This window comes from Penicillium manginii, assembly GCF_028828005.1.
Source record: "Penicillium manginii strain IBT 31320 chromosome Unknown utg000005l:1.0-5665137.0:1.0-5668048.0, whole genome shotgun sequence".
In the NCBI taxonomy this organism is placed as follows: domain Eukaryota; kingdom Fungi; phylum Ascomycota; class Eurotiomycetes; order Eurotiales; family Aspergillaceae; genus Penicillium; species Penicillium manginii.
Window position 1 is genome coordinate 4,534,390 of NW_026643106.1, and position 23,066 is coordinate 4,557,455.

At 48.3% G+C, this 23,066-nt stretch overlaps 11 protein-coding genes across 11 annotated transcripts; 3 read left to right on the plus strand and 8 right to left on the minus strand.

The window, feature by feature from the left end:
- Positions 1-349: 349 nt before the first annotated feature.
- Positions 350-1,129, minus strand: N7533_008011 (putative pre-mRNA branch site protein p14; the record flags this gene model as incomplete). Its single annotated transcript, XM_057104661.1, has 5 exons — positions 350-450; positions 538-665; positions 748-804; positions 941-964; positions 1,098-1,129. The coding sequence occupies 5 exons, from the start codon at positions 1,127-1,129 to the stop codon at positions 350-352; spliced, it is 342 nt and encodes a 113-aa protein (XP_056959618.1).
- A 1,005-nt stretch (positions 1,130-2,134) lies between these two features.
- jhd1 ([Histone H3]-lysine-36 demethylase) lies at positions 2,135-6,399 on the plus strand (the record flags this gene model as incomplete). The annotated part of the gene is made up of 4 exons (XM_057104662.1): positions 2,135-2,684; positions 2,775-5,605; positions 5,657-6,289; positions 6,316-6,399. 4 exons carry the CDS (start codon positions 2,135-2,137, stop codon positions 6,397-6,399), a joined length of 4,098 nt encoding a protein of 1,365 aa, XP_056959619.1.
- Positions 6,400-7,614: 1,215 nt separating this feature from the next.
- On the minus strand, positions 7,615-9,034 carry N7533_008013 (uncharacterized protein; the record flags this gene model as incomplete). The annotated part of the gene is made up of 4 exons (XM_057104663.1): positions 7,615-7,803; positions 7,914-8,584; positions 8,640-8,904; positions 9,029-9,034. The coding sequence occupies 4 exons, from the start codon at positions 9,032-9,034 to the stop codon at positions 7,615-7,617; spliced, it is 1,131 nt and encodes a 376-aa protein (XP_056959620.1).
- Positions 9,035-11,207: 2,173 nt separating this feature from the next.
- On the plus strand, positions 11,208-11,504 carry N7533_008014 (uncharacterized protein; the record flags this gene model as incomplete). The annotated part of the gene is made up of 2 exons (XM_057104664.1): positions 11,208-11,312; positions 11,415-11,504. 2 exons carry the CDS (start codon positions 11,208-11,210, stop codon positions 11,502-11,504), a joined length of 195 nt encoding a protein of 64 aa, XP_056959621.1.
- A 715-nt stretch (positions 11,505-12,219) lies between these two features.
- N7533_008015 (D-mandelate dehydrogenase-like dehydrogenase) lies at positions 12,220-13,329 on the plus strand (the record flags this gene model as incomplete). The annotated part of the gene is made up of 2 exons (XM_057104665.1): positions 12,220-12,526; positions 12,590-13,329. 2 exons carry the CDS (start codon positions 12,220-12,222, stop codon positions 13,327-13,329), a joined length of 1,047 nt encoding a protein of 348 aa, XP_056959622.1.
- Positions 13,330-13,503: 174 nt separating this feature from the next.
- Positions 13,504-15,155, minus strand: N7533_008016 (uncharacterized protein; the record flags this gene model as incomplete). Its single annotated transcript, XM_057104666.1, has 2 exons — positions 13,504-13,726; positions 13,777-15,155. 2 exons carry the CDS (start codon positions 15,153-15,155, stop codon positions 13,504-13,506), a joined length of 1,602 nt encoding a protein of 533 aa, XP_056959623.1.
- Positions 15,156-15,910: 755 nt separating this feature from the next.
- On the minus strand, positions 15,911-16,464 carry N7533_008017 (GNAT family N-acetyltransferase; the record flags this gene model as incomplete). Its single annotated transcript, XM_057104667.1, has 2 exons — positions 15,911-16,101; positions 16,185-16,464. 2 exons carry the CDS (start codon positions 16,462-16,464, stop codon positions 15,911-15,913), a joined length of 471 nt encoding a protein of 156 aa, XP_056959624.1.
- Positions 16,465-17,207: 743 nt separating this feature from the next.
- On the minus strand, positions 17,208-19,097 carry N7533_008018 (putative MFS transporter; the record flags this gene model as incomplete). Its single annotated transcript, XM_057104668.1, has 6 exons — positions 17,208-18,080; positions 18,133-18,310; positions 18,370-18,523; positions 18,574-18,672; positions 18,723-18,786; positions 18,930-19,097. 6 exons carry the CDS (start codon positions 19,095-19,097, stop codon positions 17,208-17,210), a joined length of 1,536 nt encoding a protein of 511 aa, XP_056959625.1.
- A 269-nt stretch (positions 19,098-19,366) lies between these two features.
- Positions 19,367-20,011, minus strand: N7533_008019 (fungal specific transcription factor domain-containing protein; the record flags this gene model as incomplete). The annotated part of the gene is made up of 1 exon (XM_057104669.1): positions 19,367-20,011. The coding sequence occupies one exon, from the start codon at positions 20,009-20,011 to the stop codon at positions 19,367-19,369; it is 645 nt and encodes a 214-aa protein (XP_056959626.1).
- Positions 20,012-20,258: 247 nt separating this feature from the next.
- On the minus strand, positions 20,259-21,653 carry N7533_008020 (Zn(II)2Cys6 transcription factor; the record flags this gene model as incomplete). Its single annotated transcript, XM_057104670.1, has 1 exon — positions 20,259-21,653. One exon carries the CDS (start codon positions 21,651-21,653, stop codon positions 20,259-20,261), a length of 1,395 nt encoding a protein of 464 aa, XP_056959627.1.
- A 405-nt stretch (positions 21,654-22,058) lies between these two features.
- On the minus strand, positions 22,059-22,988 carry N7533_008021 (dihydrodipicolinate synthase family protein; the record flags this gene model as incomplete). Its single annotated transcript, XM_057104671.1, has 1 exon — positions 22,059-22,988. The coding sequence occupies one exon, from the start codon at positions 22,986-22,988 to the stop codon at positions 22,059-22,061; it is 930 nt and encodes a 309-aa protein (XP_056959628.1).
- Between the last annotated feature and the right edge of the window lie 78 nt (positions 22,989-23,066).

Here is a 23,066-nt window from a genome sequence, read left to right on the forward strand (position 1 = left end):
GGCCCCAGCTGAGAGTCGTCGAGCAAAGGGTTTCCATATTTGATTACGTGAATCTGGAATAGGAGGATAATAGCATGGACAAAGAGAAGTGAAGAAGAAAAGAAACCACCCTCGCGAAGTGTGTCCTTCAAGCGAGAGCCTCCTGGTTGAGAAATGATAACCGAGGAGTCAAAACCCGTCGAGCCTCCGTCTCCCACCTGAAACGAAACGAAAGGAAATAAAACAACCAGAGGGAATAAACAAAACGCCGAAGAACCCCTCAACCATCCCGGAATCGATAGAGCAGGAAAGCCGTTGCAATAACATGCACTGCGAGCCGCACGCAGAGGGCATCATGAGAGTCGTCACATCATTCTATCCCGTGCTGCTGTTTAAGTCTTTCGAGATTTTCTTGTCTTTCCGCCAAATCCTCCTTTGAACGGGCCATCTTCTCGGGCTGATGGTATAATACTAAAGGAGAAACATCCGTTAGCCATTTGTGCGTCGCCTTTGCTTCCACCACTGCCACGACGTATCTCGATGTACCGATGTACGTACCGACCAAGTATCTGTTCTGGAAGTTGAATCCATTGAGCTTATCGCATGCCTGCTTGGCGTCGTGTACGTCCTCGTAAACCACAAACGCCGTGCCCTTTGAATTGTTGGCGATACCCTGGCGAATTTGCCTAGTAGAAAAAAAAAGGTATCAGTGGCGTGTCCATGCACGTGGTCGAGCAAGAGAAAGAAGTAACACGAGCAATGCCATACCGAATAGGTCCAAACTTGCCGAAGAGGTCAAAAAGTTGCTCCGCGGTTACGTTGTAGCTGGTGAGGAAAAAAGAGATATCGTCAGTGATCAAGTTTCGATTGTAGATGACATTCCGCAAGTATCACGCAAGCATCACGCGAGTATGAAAGTAGACTTTGAGGACGGAGAATGGCGGATCGCGTTGGGACATACTTGAGGTTCTTGACGAAGAGAATCCTATAAGACGGAGAAAAGCCGAGTTAGTATATATGAGCAACAAATGGTGGTCTCGGGGGTGCGGATGGGCTTCCGGGTTTTTTGCGGGATGGCTAAGGCCGAGTTGAGAGGGGCAAAAGATCCAGGCACGTACCGATTTGCTTCGGGGGCGAGCTTCCGGCTCATCCTCAGGGCGAAAATAAATGAGAATGGGGGGAATAAATGTAAAATGAAGAGCTAGATACCCGGGGTATCGAGGTGGGCGGGTGGTTTCTTGGAGGGAGAGGAGAGCGCAAGACGAACAGACAGCAGAGCGAAGCATGAATTCAAGTCTTGGCATCGACTAATCCGGTTTAGTTTATGCCTGAGGCAGGATGTGTGAGGTAAGCTGTGACAATACGTGACGAGAATACTGCACGTGCACGATTTACGAAGCATGGTAAGGGTACTTACCCTAAAGTACCCCTCCCTACTAGTTTACTAGTAATAACTGACATCAACCAAGGTACCCCCGCTCGGAGATCCTTCAATACCGCGCGTACCAAACGGTATATACACTGAGAAGCTCGGCGACGAGAGCAGTCGCAAGTTGAAGCTCGGGGACATTCAACTAGAATTCCCTTCCTTTTCTCTCAACCAGTCACTCAATCGATCGCGGGACGCTTCACTCTCAGCATTCACCAGGAATTGATTTCGGTGTAAAGGGAGATCCGCCGACACCAAACCATTTCGGAGGTTGACAAGCTGTCCCGCGTTCCCTTCCAATACCTTGCGCTTTCTGCGACCTGCCAACTCGACCTACTACCAACTCACTCCTCTCCCTCCTACACGCCTTGCGATCCATCCTCCCCTCCTCCCCTCCGACATCATCAACTTCGGCCGCGCTTGTTATTGAACTCGCAGGAATTCACTCCTGCTCACTGGATTGTCTTCATTTCGTTTCCTTCTTTGCCCGCGGGCTGCGCGCCGCGACCCTCGGCGCCTTTGGCCCTCCGCCGTCCAAACGAAACCCCCCTCAACTGCGACTCCGTCCACTCCGAACATAACTCCCCTCCTCCTCCCCGCTGCGCCGTCGATAATCTTGTCGACCAGCGCGCTTCGGTATACTTTGCGGTTTCGACTGCGAATGTCCGTTTGCCAGGAATGACTTTCCATTCCTCTGCGACGGCCACTCGCTAGTCCGTGTGGTCCATGATCCCCGCTTTGCACCCACCAGCCGGAAGCGCATTTATTCGCAACCCCGATCCTCCTACTCGTCCATTTCTACGCCCAATATTCTCAGACTTGGTCCAGGTCAAGATGATGAGCGCGGCCTCCTTCCTGACTCCTCTGGGGGAGCGTCCGCCTCAGTACCGAACTCCGTCCCCCCCGCGACGCGCCGTCGAGCCCATCACACCGTCCACCGCAGAATTTCGTTCATCATGGGCCGATCGCGGCATCACTCGAGCTACAAGCCTGGATGGTGATCAGCGAACATCTAATAATACTCGGAGTACTGCGGTGGATGGCTCTTCACACAACCGGTCGGGTCACGGCCGGTCAAACTCGACCATCGACACTCTCGCGACCATCGCCCTCGCAACCAGCCCGACATTCACACCACTGCCCGATCGCCCACCCTCCTCCCCCTCTCGATCGACCGTGCCCTTGTTTCCTCCGGAATCGAACACCTCCGAACGCCCCGCTAAGAGAGCTCGCTCCGAGAGAGACCCCTCACCGTACCATGCCCGCGGCCAACCAAGTCACTCTCATTCCCATTCCCTTTCCGATACCCTTTCTTACTCTCATCCACACTCGCAAGCGCCCTCAAACATACAATCCTCGATTCCAGATAGCATGACAACGGATGCCGAACTTCTTCTAAACCTCGCCCGCCCGACCAATTTTCACCCCAGCAGCCACACAAAACGAGTCAGTATCGATGAGTCTCACAACCACTACGGAGGTGACGAGTTAAGGCACAATCGAGTTGGATTCGCAAATGATGGATACCATGACGTGAAACATGCATTCTTCTCAGAGGAAAGTCATCCGCCTTCACGCATGAGATCTCGTTCCGATGGCTCGGCATTTGCACCACGTCCTGTGATTCGGGGTGCACGCCCTACCACCAGCGCGGGGGTACTGCCTCCAATTGTGTGGGAAGACGAGAATGAAGATAGCCCATCGGGAGACGCGTCTCGATATGCTGGGTATGGGGAACACCGGCCCACCGGTATCTCTGAACTTTGTGCTTTGCAAAAGCCATTAAACCCGATGCCTAAAGCCGAGGAAGATGATAGCGAACCAAGCCAGGCAAGCTGTGCTGCGTGTCATATGGTTCGAATACCGGTGCAGACAGAAGAGCAAGAGGAAGATACCTGGATTGGCTGTGATGGATGCAAGCGATGGTTTCATATCGTCTGTGCTGGCTTCAAAAGCGACCGAGAAGTGCGCACCATTGACAAGTACATATGTCGGTCATGTCGACCAGCCTACGGCCAGACCACTTTCGTCCGCAAGTCCTCACGTGCTCGTACCGCAATTGACTACGCGGGTCTCAACCAAGGCCTTGTCAAGGCGGCTTCCGATTCTGTGGAACACCACTACCTAGAGCCCATCCGACAAGGAAAAATCCGTTTCCAGCCGGAGGACTTTCCCCGCATGAAGCCGGAATTGGTCACTGCTGAATACTTCGAACGTGGCAATGGCTGGAACGAACCTATTGTGATACCCGCCTGTTGGAACACCCGAGATCCTATCCCTGAAGTGAACCCAGTGTTTGAATCACTGATCCGAGATGCCTCAACCCAGGAGATGTTTGATGATCTTCTTGACCATCTTCCCGAGCAGGAGGCTGAGGTTGAAGAGACCATGGACTGTGGCCAGGATCAATTGGACATGGTGATCCCAGAAGGCCTTACGGTACGGGCGGTGGCCGAGCTCTACGGACCTGAAGAGAGAGTCGAGGTCATTGATGTAAAATCACAACAGGGCGAGGATAAGAGGTGGAATATGCAGAAATGGGCGGATTACTACGAGAGTAACGAACCCAACAAACCCGTCCGGAACGTCATCAGCTTGGAGGTCTCCCAGAGCAGGCTCGGTAGACTCATCAAGCGACCCAAGGTCGTTCGGGACCTCGATTTGCAAGATGCTGTCTGGCCCAAGGAGCTGCAAGATATTGGTGACTTTCCCAAAGTGCAATTCTATTGCCTCATGTCCGTTGCCGACTGCTATACCGACTTTCATATCGACTTTGGTGGTTCTTCGGTGTACTATCACATTCTCAAGGGCAAGAAGACCTTCTTCTTCATCCCACCCAAAGACAGGCACCTGAAGAAGTATGAAGAGTGGTGCAACTCCCCTGCGCAAGATTCAATCTTCCTTGGAGCCCAGACAAAGGAGTGCTATCGTGTCGATCTTTCAGAGGGAGACACCATGTTGATTCCATCAGGCTGGATCCATGCCGTATGGACCCCGGAGAACAGTCTGGTAATCGGCGGCAACTTCCTCACCAGACTCAACTACGGCATGCAAATCAAGGTGCTGAATATTGAGAAGGAGACAAAGGTCCCTAGGAAGTTTCGATACCCATTTTTCCAGAAAATCCAGTGGTACACAGCCCTACGATACATGGAAGATGATCCTGTTCCTCAGGATGTATTGAATTACTTTGTGCAGGATGAAAACGCTCGATTTCACCGAGAGTACCCCGTCTACTACGAGTTTGGAGATCTTGCCAACCAAGAGGCTCCGGAAACGCCTTACTACAACGCCCGATTCTATTCCCAAGCGGAGCTGGAGGGCCTACCAGAGTTGATTAAGTATCTTCTTCGGACAGCACTCATTGCCAGTGGCTATCTTGTTGAAGGCGTCACGACAGAAGCTCGCAACGCCATCCGCCGTTCCATCCCGAAAACAATCACAGATCCCGTTGACATGATTCGGAGGTTCGGTATCTGGGTTGCCTGGAAACGTGGAAATGAGACGGCACCGCGATGGACTCGACCGGGTGTTATCGAAAGCAACCCCAAGGTCTCCCTCAATGAAAAGAAGCCTGCCGGACGGCCGAGTCGCCGATCGGACCGCAACATCGACAACCAGCGTACCTATGCGGAGAGGCAGCCACTCCAGCGCTTGGAGGACATTATGCCATCCCCCGCACCCCCGGTCGACAATGGACCCGATTTAATTGACAACACAACATCCATGCCGGCTAGCTATGCCCCCGATTACGTGGCCCAGGACACCATGACAACTCCCAAATCGCGATCTTCCGCACCACGAGGCTCCGGTTTAGGGCCAAAGCGGGTAGCTTGTGATGCTTGCCGTAGACGGCGCATCCGTTGTCGCCACAAGGATGAGCCGGCTGATATGATTATGGGAAAGCAAATGACAATCAATGGATTCGGATCCGCGTCAGGTGTCAGCACTCCAAATTCACTTGCCCTAGATGCGGTTACGGCATTGAACTCATTAGCGGCAATCGCCTCCCAAGCCGGATTTCCGAACAATGGCGTCATTGGTCTTGATGGATTTGAGGCCGGTGGAAAATTCCAATCCGCAGTCATGGGAACATCTACTGCAGCAGCTAACAGGCTTCATGACTTGAGCCCTGATGGCGCTAGCGGTGGGAAGAAGGGTCGTAGTAAGGCATGTGACGATTGCCGGAAGAGCAAAGTAAGTTCGACCCAACATCTACTTTCGAATGTGTCAAGCTAATGGAACCAGCGTCGTTGTATCCATGACGAATACGGGCGCATAGATCCTATCAAGGCCCAAGAACGATCTAAACCCCGAAACACTACTTCGGCAAAGCGCCCTCGAACAAACGATGATGACACGGTCCCCGCCCCAAAGAAGACGAAGCAAGAGAGCACATCGCCAATCGTGAATCAGGGACACTTTGACCTCGGTCAGGCTGATAGCAAGGAAGAGGTTTTGCAGGCTGTTCCGGTAACATACGAAAACGAAGCTCTCGATCCCCATGACCATTCCTCGGCTTATCAATTCCCTTCAGCACACATGGATGAAGATGTGCCTGTGAATCAAACATTATACGCATCTCCGCCTGTCTTTCGCGCAGAATCTGTCGAGATGAAAGATGCCAACTCCGTCTCTGTCTCTTCAAAGCCAACGGCCTCCCTCGTTTCACCACCCACGTCATTAGCAGATGAAATGGATGTGGTCCAAGATGGCGAACCCATGACCTCTGTTGAAGGCGAGGCACCGACGCTACACACGCCCAATTCCAGCTCTCGCCATTCATCTCGCCAACCCCGGCACAATGAGCGCTTCGCTCTAGAGGCCGCAACATCAGCGACAGCTAATTCAACTACTGCTGCCCGGCCACACAAGCCAACAGTACGAACCACTCTTCCGCCCCGGAGAACCACGCCTGGTCCACACCCAGCCAAGAAACCCTCCTCGCGCCCCTCCTCTTCTCATGCCAAAAAGAGCTCTCCAATGGTTGAGAAGCGATTTGACCGTCATGCAACGACTTCCATGTCTCCCCACCAATCAAAGCATATAAACCACCACTTGGTGGAGGAGGAAGGTCCCGATGCAGAGAGCCTGCGTCTTATTCGGGAACTTCAAGCGGAGGACTATGGGTTGCGAAGACGTCGCGGCTAGGCTAGTCGATTCGCTGGAATGATCCGCTCGCGGGGAAGTACACTGGTTTTCGAAGACCGGCTGAACCCCGCGAGTGATGTGTTGCTTGCTCATGACCGAAACGTTGGAGATTTCGTCTCTTTCCTCTATTTTTCTACCCTTTCCCACCTTTCTCTTTCCTTTTTCACGCTCATTCTTTCCCATCAAACATGCAATGGCAATGGTTTCATTCGGGAGATATCATCTCAGGAGCGGGGTCTGGAGACTCGGAGTTTGTTTTATCTTGTTCATTTTCTTCTTCTCTGATTCTCTCTGTTCTAAATGGCGTTTGTGTTTTATTAACCCAGATCTGGCGGGTTGTGCGGAGTTAGTGTTACTTTACTTACTTTACCCCCTTGGTTTCTATCTTGTTTGCATGAGGTGTCAATGTCATTCATTGTGGCTCTTTTTCTGTTCATTTCAAGTCTTTAAACCTTGTCTTGTCTGGTTCTGCCTTGCTGGTCTCTCCGTGATATTGATTTTCTTTTGTCTCTTATAATTACATTTTCCAATTTTTGTGGACGGATTTTCCCACTTTATTCTTTTCCAACCTCAACCTCAACCAACCTCTCTCCGTCTACATTTCCCCCTCATTTCTTACCAAGATTCTTTCTTTCTTTGTTTGTTTTCCCTCTCTCTCTCGTCGGATGTTCTTCTGCTTACCATGACTGGCCGTCGTTGCTGATTTCAAGATCGAACTTTTTTCGGTATTGCGCTGGGCGCAAGGCGTTTTCCTGACTTTTTTTTGGGCTTTTCTCTGTTCTGTTTGCGCGCACGCAAGATGTATCGTGTACTATCTTCTTTGTCCTATTTCACCAATGGCAAGATCTTTTATGTCGAAGCTTTTAGTTGGAAAAGCAATGGTTCCAAGGCTGTGTAGTCTCAGCCTTGCTGCCTTGCCGGCCATCTTTGGAAGTAGTTCTCCGGGGGTATACTGATTATGTAGTATATCTAGATGTACTCTATGGAGCCGTTCGGACGGCAATGACCCCTGAATAAACTTGAATATTGATCGGGAAGATCCATGGATTACAGACCTATCGCACGACACGTCGAGAATCTATATGCAGCTTCCATAACTTAGAGTAGAACGCACTGGCCTGCTCTTTGGTAACTTCATCACTCTTGAGACAACGTTGAACGAATTCATCCTCTGGAAGTCGAAGTAATTGGGTGCCAGTTTCATGTGGTGCGAGGTCTAGAGGGTAGATAGACGGATTTCCAGACTAATGAGCAGCATTGTTAGCCTCAACCTTGGAACCTGTACTACTAGTACCTATACAATACCCGAGAAAAGGCTCGGCATGGTACCTAGGTACTGGTAGATTCAGCCTACCTTCATTCTGATATACGTCCGCAAATCCTTGTTACTCCACGTACTCGGTACTGCAGGGTTATAAGCAGCAGCCTTTTGTGTTAGCTGCGTGGACTGAAGCATCTCTGCATATCGAAGCGTATTCTTGGTGGCTCCCGTATCCAAGAAACTGGGATTGACACAGGCAAGTACCGAAGTCCGACAGCCACGATTTCCATCTGGATCAAAGAGATGCTTCAGAACTTTAGTCAACATGCTTTGCCGAAATGGTATATACGGTTTCTTCAAAGGCCTCCCAGCTGCAGTTGCGGTATCAAAGTCGGCCATACCACGGATACAATCTTTCAAGATGGATAGACTGATGTTGATCTCGCGAGTCTCTTTCATGCGGTCCGTGGTGTGGTTTAAAATGTCACGAGCGACTTCCGAGCCTGCAAGGTCGATTAAGTATAGGATGCCATCTTCCACGGCTTCGGGTGCGGGATTCTCGATTCTGATACGACATATTGCGTGTGACCGTGATGATCCGTCGTTCTTTTCCGTAGAAGCGGTTTGTCGGAACGAGTTTGCGTTTTCAACTATATCTAGCAGCTCGGTTGTGCTTTGGACATGGCGCTCTTGAATACCAACTAGCTGGGTGCTACCAAAGGAGTCCTCTAGAATCATGAATGGAGCTCGAGAGTTTAGGAGATCTATGTGTATCCCATTTAGTTAGCTTGTGTGAGTATTGAGGGGTTCTGGTCTTACCCAATGCCGAATTGCCTGCTAATTCGAAAATACAGACATGGACTTTTCTTTCACCCGCTAAGGATTCATTGAACAGGCTTTTGGCGATAAGTCGCTCGATCCCGCTGACCGTGAAAGTTTTTCCAGATCCGGTTTGACCATACGCGAAGAGGGTGCCGATATTGCCTTCCCAAACATAGGGTAGAAGTGGTTGAACAGTCTCTTCGTAAATCGTGTCGGTAGCTTGGTCTGCGCCGAAGACTTTACCCACTTTGAAAGCCGAGGACTGTTTGGACAATAGAGTTAGAACAGGGAATATTAATGACTACTAGTTCCTTTTTTTTTTTCAATTGCGATTGCGCTTTCATTATAGGGGCATGCTTGTTTATTAAGAAGTGTAGAAAACTGACGTTCATAGTCGGTAGCCCCCTAACCACCCGCCGTAGTTCATGGAGATCCACAAAGCCACTCCCATCCCCACGAGGGAATGTAGCGACTACCTGTCCCAATGAAACCTCTTCTTGTAAGAGTGGGCGAATGCGTGTATTCACAATAATGCTCGAGTTGGTTGGGGGCTTTTTAGAGCTGGTTGTCTTTTTGGGGGGGAGGTTTGAATCTTTGGAGCAAGGTTTGATAGCGAGCAACGTTGTCTAAAAGGTATTGATCCATTTTTCTCCAAGTACCTGGTGGGCAGTAGAACTTTCCCAGGCGAAGGATTGAACAGATACACGGACAGACTGGAGATTGTAGCTTATTTCAAGGGGTTGGAGGGTGTTTGGTTGGATCAGGCTTCAATGAGACACCGCCCGGGTGTGACTGTAAACATAAACAAAACAGCCCTATGCCCTAATAATGACCCAAGTTGGGTAAATTCTATGCAGGAGTCCAGAGGCTTACCTATATACTGCTAGTACTAGTATAATTCGAGGCTCTCCGAGGCCGCGACTATCTTAATCACCGGTAACATCGTCGGCTTGTCAAGGTGCCGAGGTTGCTCTAAATCTTCTCCAATTCCTCTATAACTCGATCATAGGTACCCAATTTTCCCACACTAGTATAAGCCCCATAACAAGACGCGATAGCCTGGGTCCTCTTGCTACTGAGGCAAGCCGAAAGCAGACCACTCGGCCCGTCTCGAAGCTCAGCTGCTTTTATCATTTCAACATACTCTTCTCGTTCGCGCCAGGTTTGCTGTAATTTCTCATCCAACGGCTACTCATCTTGATTGTAATTCTGAGGCAGATCAAATGAAAAGGGCATGGCTCTAAATCGGGGAATGCGATCAGCTCCCAAGGAACTGTACATGCTCCTTCCCAGTCAATGATTCCAGTGACATCAAAGCTATTCTCATATACCATGATATTGCTGTGAAGAAAATCATCATGGTCCAAAGGAAAGGCCCTTTGTCGTGCAAGGATAGCCGGCTCGCCATCGCTTTAATTTGCACCGGGAAGTTGTCGATACAAGCAATCGTCTTTTCTGCTGGGATCGGAGCTCCCCGCATCATGTTTGTGATTGCCTCTTCATCCAACTTGAATTTGACACTGTTAGCCCACGCCTCGAAGAAACTTTGTCGATGCTCTTTAGGTATTGTACCAAGGTGGGTCTTGGAGCCGCCGAGTGCATCCACAGCAACAGTGCCAGGAAGGAGCTCCATGAATATATACGCAGCGCCCACTGTATTTTTCCTCATCAACTTCATACGCAAAAACCTGGGGCACTGGTAGATCACTATACTCCTTGATGGATTGCATTGTTGCAATTTCAGTTTCAAGCTTAGTACTGTTGACAAGAGGAGGTTTACCCCTTCTTATATGAACCCGAGCTGCCCAGCGAGTCTTGTCGGGAAATTCAAGGGGCCGGACGATATTATTGAGTCCCTTTGCAATTTCGTCTAAGGCTTTGCACTCTAATCCAGCTAGACCTGAGGCAATCCGAGACAACTCGTCCCATTTAGTTCGATGGAAACAATCAGTGGTCTGGCTGTCACTCTTGCAGAAAATCCTGGACGGTAGTCCTAGAGGCTGACTTGGTAGACAATCAACTCAATGCATGAAATTAGCAAGATGGGTACTATAGTAGTATACCTGACCCTAAATGCAGTAAGAATGGAAAATAGCTGGATATGGCTTTTTTGAATGAGAGAGAGGGCAATGAGATGATGAAGACGAATAAAAAGGAAAGAAAATAGCGGTGTGGTTGTTGGGGTATTAACACGCGTGCACATTACTAGTAGGACTAGGGAATGAGGGGCAGTGAGAAAGTGACAGGTAGCGAAAGATCAGGTCGGTCAAGATTCAGCCCCTGGTCAAGTTGCAAGACGGGGCCCTCCAATCTCCTGGTCTTCATCCAGGGATGAATTTTGGACACCTCCTGTCTGTTTGGTATTTGCCTAACTATCGAGTGGCTTTCTAATTGCTACGCTAGTGTGCGAAGTAACCTTAAAGAAAATAGTGTCGCAGGCCCAAAACAGTGTCACATGAACGGACCAATGATATGTCACTATTAAGCTGACGAAAGAAGCTGTTGTGCACTGCTGCCAGTTTATCAATTGACAAGATGCACCACTGCCATGGACCTAACGAAACAATGTTAGGTGTCGAGCTGCATAGTCGAGGCGAGTACGCGAAGAGCCAAATCGCAGGCGATGAGGCCGCGTGGACTGCGCTATCCCAAGGTCGTGACCAATTCTATGTAAGAAATGGAAACCACCTGGGAAAAGGATCGGAATGTGGTAGAGAGATTTCACATCGAGTGCTTGGCGTATTCCGGGAGCTCGTGAGTCTATGATATCAGTGTGAGATTTTGGAGTACCTAGGTAATGAGGTTAGTGCCGAGAGCTTCGCGCCAAGCAAAGAGAATCCCGAGAAGAAGATTCGGGTCTGATTTTCAAGCCGAATGTTCAAAGTGAAAAGAAAATCTAGGTATGATATACCGCGCTGGATTTTCTTGGCATCTTCTCCCGATATGAAAATCAGCGGAGAACAAAAGCTTGGGCTGGCATGATGGGAACCTTGTAACGGGTCAGTATGACTTACTATTTCAAATGGCAGATTATGCATATCTAGGTATAGAGATAATTCACAAATCGAAGCTCTACTAGTAGCTAAATCAGAACCACATACTACTAGTATCATTGAATGGGAAACATACTTCCGAAGCAGTAACTGGGGTAGCCGAAACCCCGTGCGGAGTCGTGCGGAGAAACAGATAATGTAGACCATGGCGTGTCTGCGCTCTCGGTTTATCCTAATTTCTCCATGGGGTGATCGACCGTATCACTCGGCTCCTAATGAAAAGAAATATGAGATGATCTTTCCATTTTCGTGGGGTTGTTCCATCTTTCGGATTTCAATAGCCGAGCGCATTCAATAGCCGCCCGCGTGGGACAGAGGCCGCGAAACTGCAATAACCGTATAGTCTCAGCTAGGCCGTCTTTAAATATTGATCGCATAATTTGGCAAACGAAGCCGTTTGTTTATCTTCTTACCCATTGAGTGAACCCATTTTTGCCGCTGTCGCCTATTCCTTCCATAGCGCTCATTATCAAGTCAACCTTAGACATTTACCACACGAAGAAAACCACGTAAAACACAACACAATGGGCAAGCCAGTCGTCCTCCAGCTCGGTGACGACATTCGTTGGAACCATGAATTGCACGCCAAGTTTCAAGAGCACTTCGAGATTCGCCGGTCATACAGCATGTCGCGGCCAGAGTTTATCCAAGCTTTGAAGGATAAGAAGTTCGGCGATTTCTTTGCTATCTATCGACCATTCTGGAATACGGGTGGTGAAATGGGCAACTGGAATGATGAATTAATTTCATTGCTGCCAGATTCCTGCAAAGTATATGCCAGTGCGGGCGCTGGCTTCGACTGGGTCGATACTACTGCCCTGGCTAAGAAAGGTAAGATTTTACGAGCTTCCTGATTTTAACAAAACGGTACTAACACGATGACCTTCCCTTTAGGCGTCGTTTATTGCAACGCTGCTGCCGCTTGCACGGAGTCTGTTGCCGATGCTGCTCTCTGGCTGATCATCTCGACCTTCCGCCTCTTTTCGTGGTCTTCGATGGCAGCTCGTTCACTTGATCCTAACCAATTTGTTGAAGCAAACCGCAACCTTGCTCCTGTTTCCTTGAACCCCAAAGGCCACACTCTCGGTATTATTGGATTTGGCCAAATTGGTCGCCGCACGGCAGAAAAGGCATATTTGGCTCTTAACATGAAGGTTTTGTACCATGATATTGTCCAGATGCCCCGCCAGCTTGAGGAGGTTTCCCAGGCGACCTACCACAAGAGCATGGATACTCTACTGGCCGAGTCGGACTGTGTGTTGGTGGCCACTCCATTTAGTGGAGAGACACTTCTCAACGCATCCCTAATGTCGAAGATGAAGAAAGGCTCCAGGCTTGTGAACATCGCTCGCGGAAAGCTGCTGGATGAGGCTTCTTTGCTGGACGCTTTGAAGAGGGGCCAATTGTCTTCGGCCGGACTGGATGTGCACTACGACGAACCCAATGTCAACAAGGAGCTTGGAAAGATGAGAAACGTCGAAATTCTTTCGCACAATGCTGGTGCTTCCCTGGATTCTCATATCGGATTCGAGCGGCTGGGAATGGAGAACATCATCTCGTTTCTCCAAAATGGGAAGGCAATCACCCCTGTCAACCAGCACCTTGTGGCCAAAGTATCTTCATCGAAGCTGTAGATGGAGAGAGAGCAGGGCCAACCACGAAAGATTACAAATTGTATATAATTATGAGTGACGACACCAAAATTGTCAAATTGTTCGTTCTACCAAGATTATTATTGGATTATCCGCGTGGTAAAAGTTGAGAGAAACAATTTGAACAGACTTGCGAGGCGAGATATTCGTAAAGCATTAAACATCATTCGCGAAAATTTCCCCCAACTTCACCAAATTTGACCATCTTTCATCTTTTTCAACCTCGATCTTGCAGTCCGGCGTTGCAACCCTCATCTCATCGATTGAGGCCGTGCCGTAATCGTATCCTTGGTCATCATTCACAAATGCGACGAAAGCTTCAATCCAATCTTCCAAAAGCTTTCTTTCTTGTGGAGTGGGGCCGTGCATGATCGAGAAGCTAATAAAGAGTTAGCCTAGAAAGAAAATCTAGTTATACGGGAAACACACTTCCAAAATGGTTTATCCGTGGCGTGTGCCACACCAAATGACAAAGGTGTAACCTTATCTGTAATGAACGAAAGTCGGTACGCAATGCGATACCGCCAGATGTCGCGTAGAGGCACACCATGATTGCTAAGACAATTCACCAGCCATCGCGAGGGAGCTCGAACTTGACCGTCTGCAATTATATTTCCGAAAAGTGTGTTCCATTCGTTTCGATCCTCTGTGGTTGGAAGCTTGTATGACTTTATAACACGATCTGTTGTCTCCGGTGCGTAATAGTTCGAAACTTGCAGTCGCAAAGATTCGAGATTGGGCTCGGGGTTGTTGTATGTTGCGTAGAGAGTCTCTTCGTTGAGAACTTCTCCAATGAATATCCGTAGATTCCGCTTCTTGAATTCCTCAGCAAATGCACCACTGTGATTGTAGTCGGTGAATCCGTTGAAGATAAAAAGCTCATCTGTCACCGGGCGGAAGGTATGGTTTTTGAGATTCTTCAGCGCGGCGACAAGATCTTGATGGCTCACTTCGCGCAGTTGGTCCAATCTTTCTGGACCAGAAAGGGCGGCCGGGACGTCAAAGTACTCACACAGTTCGTCGAATTGAGGATTGACGTCAGAAAGAGCCTTGGGTTGTGCTGGAATCGCATTCGAAATCATGTAGAAACGATGGAATAGCTTCGTTTCACGTCGGAAGTCATAGAGGACTTGTGCCTGCACGCCGTAGGATCCAGCACTGCGACCGCCCAGTGTGATATTATTGATGTCACCATTGAAAGCCCCGATATTTTCGTAGACCCATTCCATGGCCAAACGCTGGTCCCAGAGACCGAAATTGCCAGCGCTATCGCCATCACTTTCTTCAAGCAGAGCCTGACCAGCAAGGAATCCAAAGACGTTGAGCCTGTAGCCGATACCGACCACGATGGCGTTGAGCTTTCCAGTGGAGATCATCTCGGTGGGGTTCATTCCAACTTCTTGAAGAGGATCGCCTAGCTGGAACCAACCACCGTGAAGCCAAAGGACGACCGGCCATTTCTTCTTTGGGTTCTCTGGGTCCTCGACAGGCGTCCAGATATTCAGCAGCAAGCAGTCCTCGCTATAAGTTTCCGGGCCGACGCCCTTCTCGGCTCCGGAGTCAAATACCGCCTGAGGGCAAACAGGCCGGAAGAACGAGGCGTCAAAAGGACTTCCCGATTCACTGTAGCTGTATCCAACGGGTAAAGGGCGAGGCTTTTTCCAGCGGTGGGCACCCACTGGTGGCAGGGCGTAGGGTACACCTGCATACCGGCGAGCTTTGTTGTCATATTGAATTCCTCTAAGCCTGCCTTTGGGGCCCAGATCAACTTCATGTGGAGTTTCGAGGTAGGAAATTTGATTGCCCATGGCGCGTGTCGATTTTGTGCGGGAAGATGGAAGTGCCCAGGTGGGGATAGGAGAAAATGGTGTCACCTCAATACGTTTATACATCTTAGAGGGGCCACTTTTATCTAGCTTTACCCCTCGGCGCTCGCCCCGCTACTCCGAAAATCTGAGATAACGGAGACTAAATGTAGTTCCGGACTGGACCCATGGGGCAAGATAAATCTGCTACTAGTAGGCACCTGGGCAGTAATTTCTCGCCCAGGGCTTGAAATTTCTCTCAAAGCCTTTTGATGAACTATCCGCTTTTGTCTCAGCCAGGAGGCCCCTCGATATAAGTAGGAAAGTCTTCATATGGCGGCGAAAGGGTCATGAGAAGAATTAGCAATCACCCGACCGCGATTTATTTAATCTTCAGCCTAAGTAAGGTCAATCTGGAAGAAGTATACCCATGGTTTATACAAGGTGTCATCTATTATCATAGCTTGAAAATGGGGTTCTAATAAAAAGCAATAGCAATTGTGCTCTTCTCTCGGATTTTTAAAGCACTCGGGGCAATTTCATTGACGCCTATCGTATGTTTTAGAAGATTGATCCTCCTTTTTGATATCTTGCTCAATGCAGCTTTTGTGATGGCATTGGTGGCTCTACACACCTTTCATTGCATTTTAATTGAGTTGAATTATCAAAAAAGGTTTGTTCACTTCTCAATACACTTAAAACAAAGGGAGGCGGCGAGAGCTCTGGTTTTATTTTTAAAAAAAACCACAGAAGGAAGCTCAAATTCCCATGCGATACTGAACGAACGACGCGTCTGCCATCGTATCATAGAGGCGACGGGCAGTAAGATTATCATGTTTCGTGAGCCATTGAAGTCGAAGGCATCCCATTTCTTTCGAGATGTCTGCCACAGCCTGGATCACCTTGCGACCCAGGCCTTTTCCTCTAATTGCTGGGTCTACGAAGAGATCTGGCCGTCGGAGATATTGGAATTAGTAAATTATAGACGGAAACCTTTTCCGAGAAAATGAGTTTCAAAACCTTGGAACATACCGTTCAATAGCATAATATTTTTCTCACTCCACGGGGTTTGTTGAGGGAAGAAGTGTGCAATCGCAATCATTTTTCCATCGCTGGATCCGTCTTGCTGCCGTCTCATTGCCAACCCGTAGAGGTCAGACTTGGTATCAATTATTCGTTCAAAGGTCTTGCGGTATTGCTCCTCGGGAATTGTGGTTTCGTAGAAATCGATATAAGCTCGAAAGAGAGCAGCCCACTCGTTGAAGTCATTGCTATTGAGTTTGGTGATTTTGTATTCCTCTGATGAAGCCATTGTAGAAGTCCCAAACAAATTGGCGAATGAAGTATTTGATGAGATTTAAACAGGTTGACTCTGTTTCTAGAGTGAGATAGAATGTAGCAATGTGTCATGCAAGTCGTAGCTGCTTATATGATGGAAGCAAGTGGCTGTGACTAATCCTCGGGGCGGCGTTCGGAGGTAGTGACGAATGACAGAGAAGAGCGGATTTATCATGGAAGCATCCCGCGAATTGGGTTTTTAATAAACAAATATACATGTTTCAGTCTCAGATTCAAAAGGGACTATAACGAAGTCAAAGATTTGTTTGACTCATCGCGCACACCTGGGCACTTTCCTTCCAAGAGTAGCGGCTCCGCGCATTATAATTTAGAGATTGGGATGTCGATTAAATGCACCTGTAGTAAAAGATCCAGAACATTTTATGAATCGAAATGAATAAGAGACTGAATTTTGTGCAGAATATCTATCCAAACCAATACATCCCTTTTTCTACTACGAATTGGGTAATATTGGGAGAATCTACTGGATATTACAAGATTGGCCGTGCTTCTCACCTACACAAGTATGCCCACCGCAACCATTTATGACCTGGATCCATGGATGCAAGTGTATGGGAGACATGCATGCTTGACGGAAAGATATTCATTTGCAAGTAGATCTACCTATCTACCCCTCAGCAAATTTGACTATCTATGAAAAGCTTCGTATCAAATGTTATTCCCCGCCGGTTCGACCATGGCAAAAGTAATCTGTGACTAGAGCGTGTACTTGAATAGTGGACTTCTTTCAGCCATGTTTTGGAGCTCTGTTGCAGTATACCTTTGATGGATTTCCTCCTCGGTGAGATCTGTGTTCATTTTGTTGGATCTCCAGAGAAATCCTTCTAAGACAAGACAGGCGACGATTCCTGCCGCCGCAAATGCCAAGGATGTGCCGTAACCCGTTGGATATCGAGGCTTCTCATCTGCGCGATAAATAAAGCTGCCAATAACCCCACCTACATTTCCCATACATATCAGGTATCCGATAGCGACGGCTCGTTTGTGCGGGTCGGGATTGTTGGAAACATTCCAAGTATTGACACCTGGGAGAATCGGGTACATTCCAAAGCAAGCGACACATACCCCAAAGTAGCAGAGTGCTATGTTGTTCTCGATTTCAGCGGCTTTGGAAAATAAAATCGCAAATGCGACGACGATAGATAGCTGGGGAACAAGGATAAATGGCATTCTCCATTTATAGCGGTCGGCAAGTACCGAAAAGCCATAAGAAGAAAAGGCGCCAACGGCGTAGGGTGGGATTGTCAGTAGCTGAGCCTTGGCAGAAGTGTAACCCATCGAGGTGATGATTTCAGGCATGGTGAATTTGAGAGCATAGTTCGGAACAGAATTTGACCAGGCGGCGAAGATCAGAAGATAGATCTTCCAGTCCGTAACAACGCTAATCAAAGCTCCCATGTCGAAAGATTTATGGTTCTGACCCGGGTTCAGATTCGCAATTTGACGAAGTTCTAAAAAGCGAATCTCATCCGGGCTAAGCCACTTGGGTGATAGGGCTGGAGAGTCGATGAGCAGGGTATAACAAAGAACTGCCATGGAAACGGTTATGAGCCCTTCAATAATAAAGATCTAGATTTTCAAAGTTAGTGAGTATGACCTAAACTGTGTTGGGGAGAGCTACCCAACGCCAGCCTTCGTAGCCGCCAATGCCATCCATCTTGGCAATTCCGAAAGCAAGAAGACCAGAGAATGCACCACCCGAGGCAGCAGAGGTATAGAGGATAGCAATTCGAGTTTGTGTCTCATCTGGGAGATACCACTTGGATATCACGAGGACAGCGCCAGGAAGAAACCCGGCCCTAGAGAGGGTGTTGGGTTAGAGTCTTGCATTACCATATCGTCCAATGGCAAAGCTTACTCGAAAAGTCCCTGAAGAAATCGAACCGCAACAAGATCGGCAAAGTTCTTGATAAATCCAGTGCATGTCATTATGATCCCCCAAAGAAATATAAGCGCCCCTAAATAGCGCGATGGCTTGCGTAGCCGATTCAATATCATGTTGCTTGGAACCTCTTGGAAACTATTAGCCTTGTTATTCAAGGTTGGATTCTCAGTAACTTACCGGCTAGAACATATGGGATAAAGAAGATCGAGAGTGCAATGTTGTATTGATTTCCGTTCATTCGTAGGCTGGGAAGAAGACCCTCAATTTTGGCATTCCCTAGACCCCATTAGTTCAAGCAGGAGATCAAGATCAAGACCCAGACCTACCAATATTTGTTTTATCAATATAAGCCATCAAGTAGAGAAGAACAAAAATAGGAATAAGTCGAAGCTAATGAGATTGTTAGTTAAAGAAAGCAGAATACTATTAGTTTCGTATCGAAAAGTTGAGTCACGCACATCAATCTGAAAGAAAGAAAATCAGTGATTTCGTTCTATCGCAGTCAATTAATGATCATCATTTGTGTAACTTACCTTCTTCAACACTTTGAGTTTTGCCTCCTCCGTGAAGTTATTCAGAAATTCTCGGTCCTCGGAAGAGAATTCAGAATGTGGTTGGTCCTCAAGATGCATCACGGCAGCGTCTTTCTCGCACATGGCTTCAGATGCTCGACGAGTGCTAAGCTGTCGGAGAGAAACCATGATGCCAGAAAGTGAAAGTATGTCTCAATTGAAGATAGGATTTTAGATGGTATGCAGGAAGGAGAGAAGAGGCGCGGCATTAAAGTAGCTCATGGAGATGAGCACGGGGCTTGGCTTCCCCGGATTTCGGATTCCCCCCGAGCGTTTCCGCGAAATCCGAAATCGAATTGCGGGGAGCTAAACATCATATTTATTCGCGCAAATTCTAACCAAAAAGCTAAAACTATTGAGGCAAAGTAGAAAGCCATGGTGGAGACACAGAATTCGGGTCAGACACTGGAAAAAAGGCCTTGAGCAAAGTTAGCCAATGATGAGGTTCTAAAAATATTGATTGTAGACCTTACCGATGAGTCAAGCGTTAGCCAGTCAGAAAATTGAAAGGCCCCTTCGAATCCGAATGCCGCAGAAGTCGATCCATTGTAAGAAATTCCTAGAAAATTGGGGTCACAAGAGTGGGGATCGTTGAAAAATGGGTCATGGAGACCGGCGTTATCCTCACCCTCGATACTCTGGAACTCTTCACGATCGAGTTCAGCTATTCCACGTTTATTATTGTGGGAGTTGCGAGCTTCTTTTCTCAATTCCTCAAGGATTATGTCGTACCGACGGTTAGGCGAAAGACCGGCTGTCGCTTGCCTTAGATGAACCCGACATCTCTCAGCCAAATCGAACAACTTGGCATAAAATTCATCATCGGTCTGACGTGCTGGTCGCCTGCCCAACTGAATTCCCCAGACATAGACCACCGCTAAAGCACAAAAAGTGACATAATGTGTCCACCAAAAGGAGTGAAACAAAGTGCTGTCGCCTGCCATCTTGTCGACTAACTCCAGGCTTGCCTTAGCGGCAGAAATACACTCCATTGAGACTTCAGCATTTTCATCGCCTAGCAGGAATGGTCTTGTTGCATGCATTATTGCGTGTGAGTAAGCTAGCTGAAGTGCGACAGATTGACGTCGGAAACTTGGTACTAGGGTTGATGGTTTCACAGATCCTAAATGAGCAGGAAGAGAGGTGCGCCATTCGTGTAACTCATGGAGAAGCAATTGGGCTGAGACTAATCGATCATGTTTTGATATTTCTCCGACACAGTAGACTAAACGCGATATGCTGCCGATTATCCGAGCAATTCTTTTTTTTTATCAGCGCAGGACTCACAAATCATATAACAGGGACATACCGAGCATGCAATATAAGTGAATCAATGTGGCAATCCCCCGAGTCTTCAGATAACGAAGGCCCTTGAGGTGTCATGTCTTCATCATTAACACTTTCTGGAAAGTCTTGATCAATATCCTCATCTTGATATAGCCTCGGCCGTCCAAAAACCACACTCAAGTACTTGTCAATTGTGTATGCTACCCAAAAGGTGCGTTTGTAGCATTGCAGTGAAATATAACCCAGGCGACGGCTCGCAAATGAAACATCTCGCTGGCAATCTCGTCTTCTGTGCATACCCAAGGAAAGGGTAATATTGCATGTATTTCCGAAAGTATACCAACCCTTGTTCATTCGCGATGTCTGGAGTAGATATAACACTTGGAGAAGCCTCGCTTGTACCGACTCTAATCGTGGGAACCCGGTCTCGGTCTCAGTTATACTTGTAGACATGCAGAAAAGCCGGTCGCTTTCGCCAAGCGCATCTGCTTCACTTTGAGATGTCATATCTCCGTGGACCTTTTCGTAACGCAAAGTAGCGATAGCCATGATAGCTAGTAAAATGGACGATTTTGCATGGCCGAGTGAGTGTCCAATCGGCTTGCCTTCTGTTCTATCCTTGACTAAAGCGTCGATCCAAGCCTCGATTGTTGGTCGATGCAGCATGCGATATGTTACGACGCAAGTTTCGAAGTAAAATTCAAGCAATTTCCGCATTTTCGACTCTTGGGGCACGCAAACAAACTCCGAAGTATCAAAAACATTGCTGTCGGCATTGAAAGGACGATCCCCAGCTGAAGCTAAAAGCTGCCGCTTATCTGTTTCATGAAAGTCGTATGAAGCCCCATCTCCCTTCTGAGTTGAAAGTTTTCGCCAGGCTCGATGTAAGAAATTCAGGCCAGATGTTGGATCAAAGTACTGATCCTCGATCTCTGCTTCTTGCAAAGACTGGGAGGTTGACTCGTTCCGTGGATTCTGCGGAGCTTCCCTGGCCAGCGAAGCCGATGACGCCGATTCTAAGTCTCTCTGATCGGTCGTATTTGAGTCTATTGGCGGTCTTGGAAATATTGTTTCCTGGGCTCGTGACGGTGTAGAGAAAGGTGGAGTCGGCGGTCGGCCACGGCCATATTTGGCGTCAAAGGCACAAGCAATTTTTCGTTTTGCACAGCTCTCGCAAGGCAGTGTACCGTTGCACCGGATTTTCTTTCGTTTGCAAGTATCACAGGCTCGACTGACCTTTGGATCCTTCCGGCGATTTTCGGCGTCTGTCGTGCTATCCTCGGCTGTCAGAGGCCTTTTAGACGAGACGCGACCCAAATCCGGTGAGCGCACGGCTTCAACCCCCGGGGATACCGAAGAACGCATGGCAGGGGTAACTTTGGAGCTTGGGTCCTGCATGGGATGGCACTGGGAGGAATGCAGATGCGTAGATCGAAATCGGAAAACGCGGATTAAGATAGGCAGCACGCGTCAAGAATGCGGGGGCGCCGCGGAGTGTGATTCCGGGGTAAATCCATAACCGGGGGCAGCTGCCCACGGGGAATTTTTGCTGGACTTGCTTTTTTTATATTTTTTTTTCATCCATTTTATTTGTCTATTGAAACAATTTTTTATATTCATAGAATTTCAGAGCTGTGACTACAAGGTACTGGAAGGCCAGTTCATCAACTTCAAGTGAGAAAGTGTTTTTTTGGGATAGTAGTAGGAAGTATGCTAACTCGTTCAATTCTGTGTACATATCTATCAAGTATGATATCTAAACTGTTTGGGCTATTTGACAGAAAAAAGATCCTGGCCTAGAGGCTAGATGACCTTTTTGAGGGAAGCAGACTGGATCGCCGCATGGATCTCGTCTTCGGCCCCATTTTCCAATGGAAGAAGAGGAGACCGGACAGTAGCATGGGTCAAAATGCCTCTGGCGACAAGTGCATGTTTCAGAGCAACCGTTCCCTCCATGTGCGATCCTCGGTGATAGACACTTTTGGTGACCGGAAGGAGTCGATCATGGATCTCTCGAGCTTTCTTGTAGTCCTTCGCCTTGCCAGCCTTGATCAGCTCGATCAAAGGCTCCGGTGCAATGTTTCCGTAACCAACCAAAAAGCCATCAACATCAAAAGAGGTATGCAACAGATACTCATCGTGACAGGAAAGAATTTGGAGGTCGGGGCGTTGAGCACGAATATTAGGAATTTCGGTGTCCCAGCGGCGCATGTTTCGCACGCCGTTCTTCATTGCGAAAACTCCAGGCTGGGCGGAAATTTCGAGCATTGTTTGCAGGCTATAGGTTGCCTTTGTGTTATCTGGGTATTGGAACAGGATCAGAGGAAGGCCGGACACTTCATAGACGCGTCGGTAACGATCCTGAGGCGCTCCAGGTTGGTATCCAAAGCGCAACCAGCCATGAGATGGATAGAGCAGTCCAGCAGCTGCCCCAGATTCTTTGGCTCGCTTTGCTTCCAATGCGGCGACCTCTGTTCCTTCGCCCGTGATTCCCGCGATGATCGGAATTTTGTTATCAACCGACTTGACAAAAGCCTTGATGACGGAGACTTGCTCATCTGTCGTGAGAAAGGTACCTTCACCGGCGTGACCCAAAACAACAAGGCCTTTGACACCATCAATGCTTCCGAGCCAGGAGCCAAGGCGCTGGATGGCTTCATAGTCGACAGCGCCATCTGGGGTGAATGGAGTCACCGGTGCCGGAGTCAATCCACGCATGTCAAAGCCGACCATTTTGAGAATTTATAAGAGGAAGTGATGATATAGAATGTTGATAGTTTGTCGAGAGATGTAGATACAAAATCCGACATC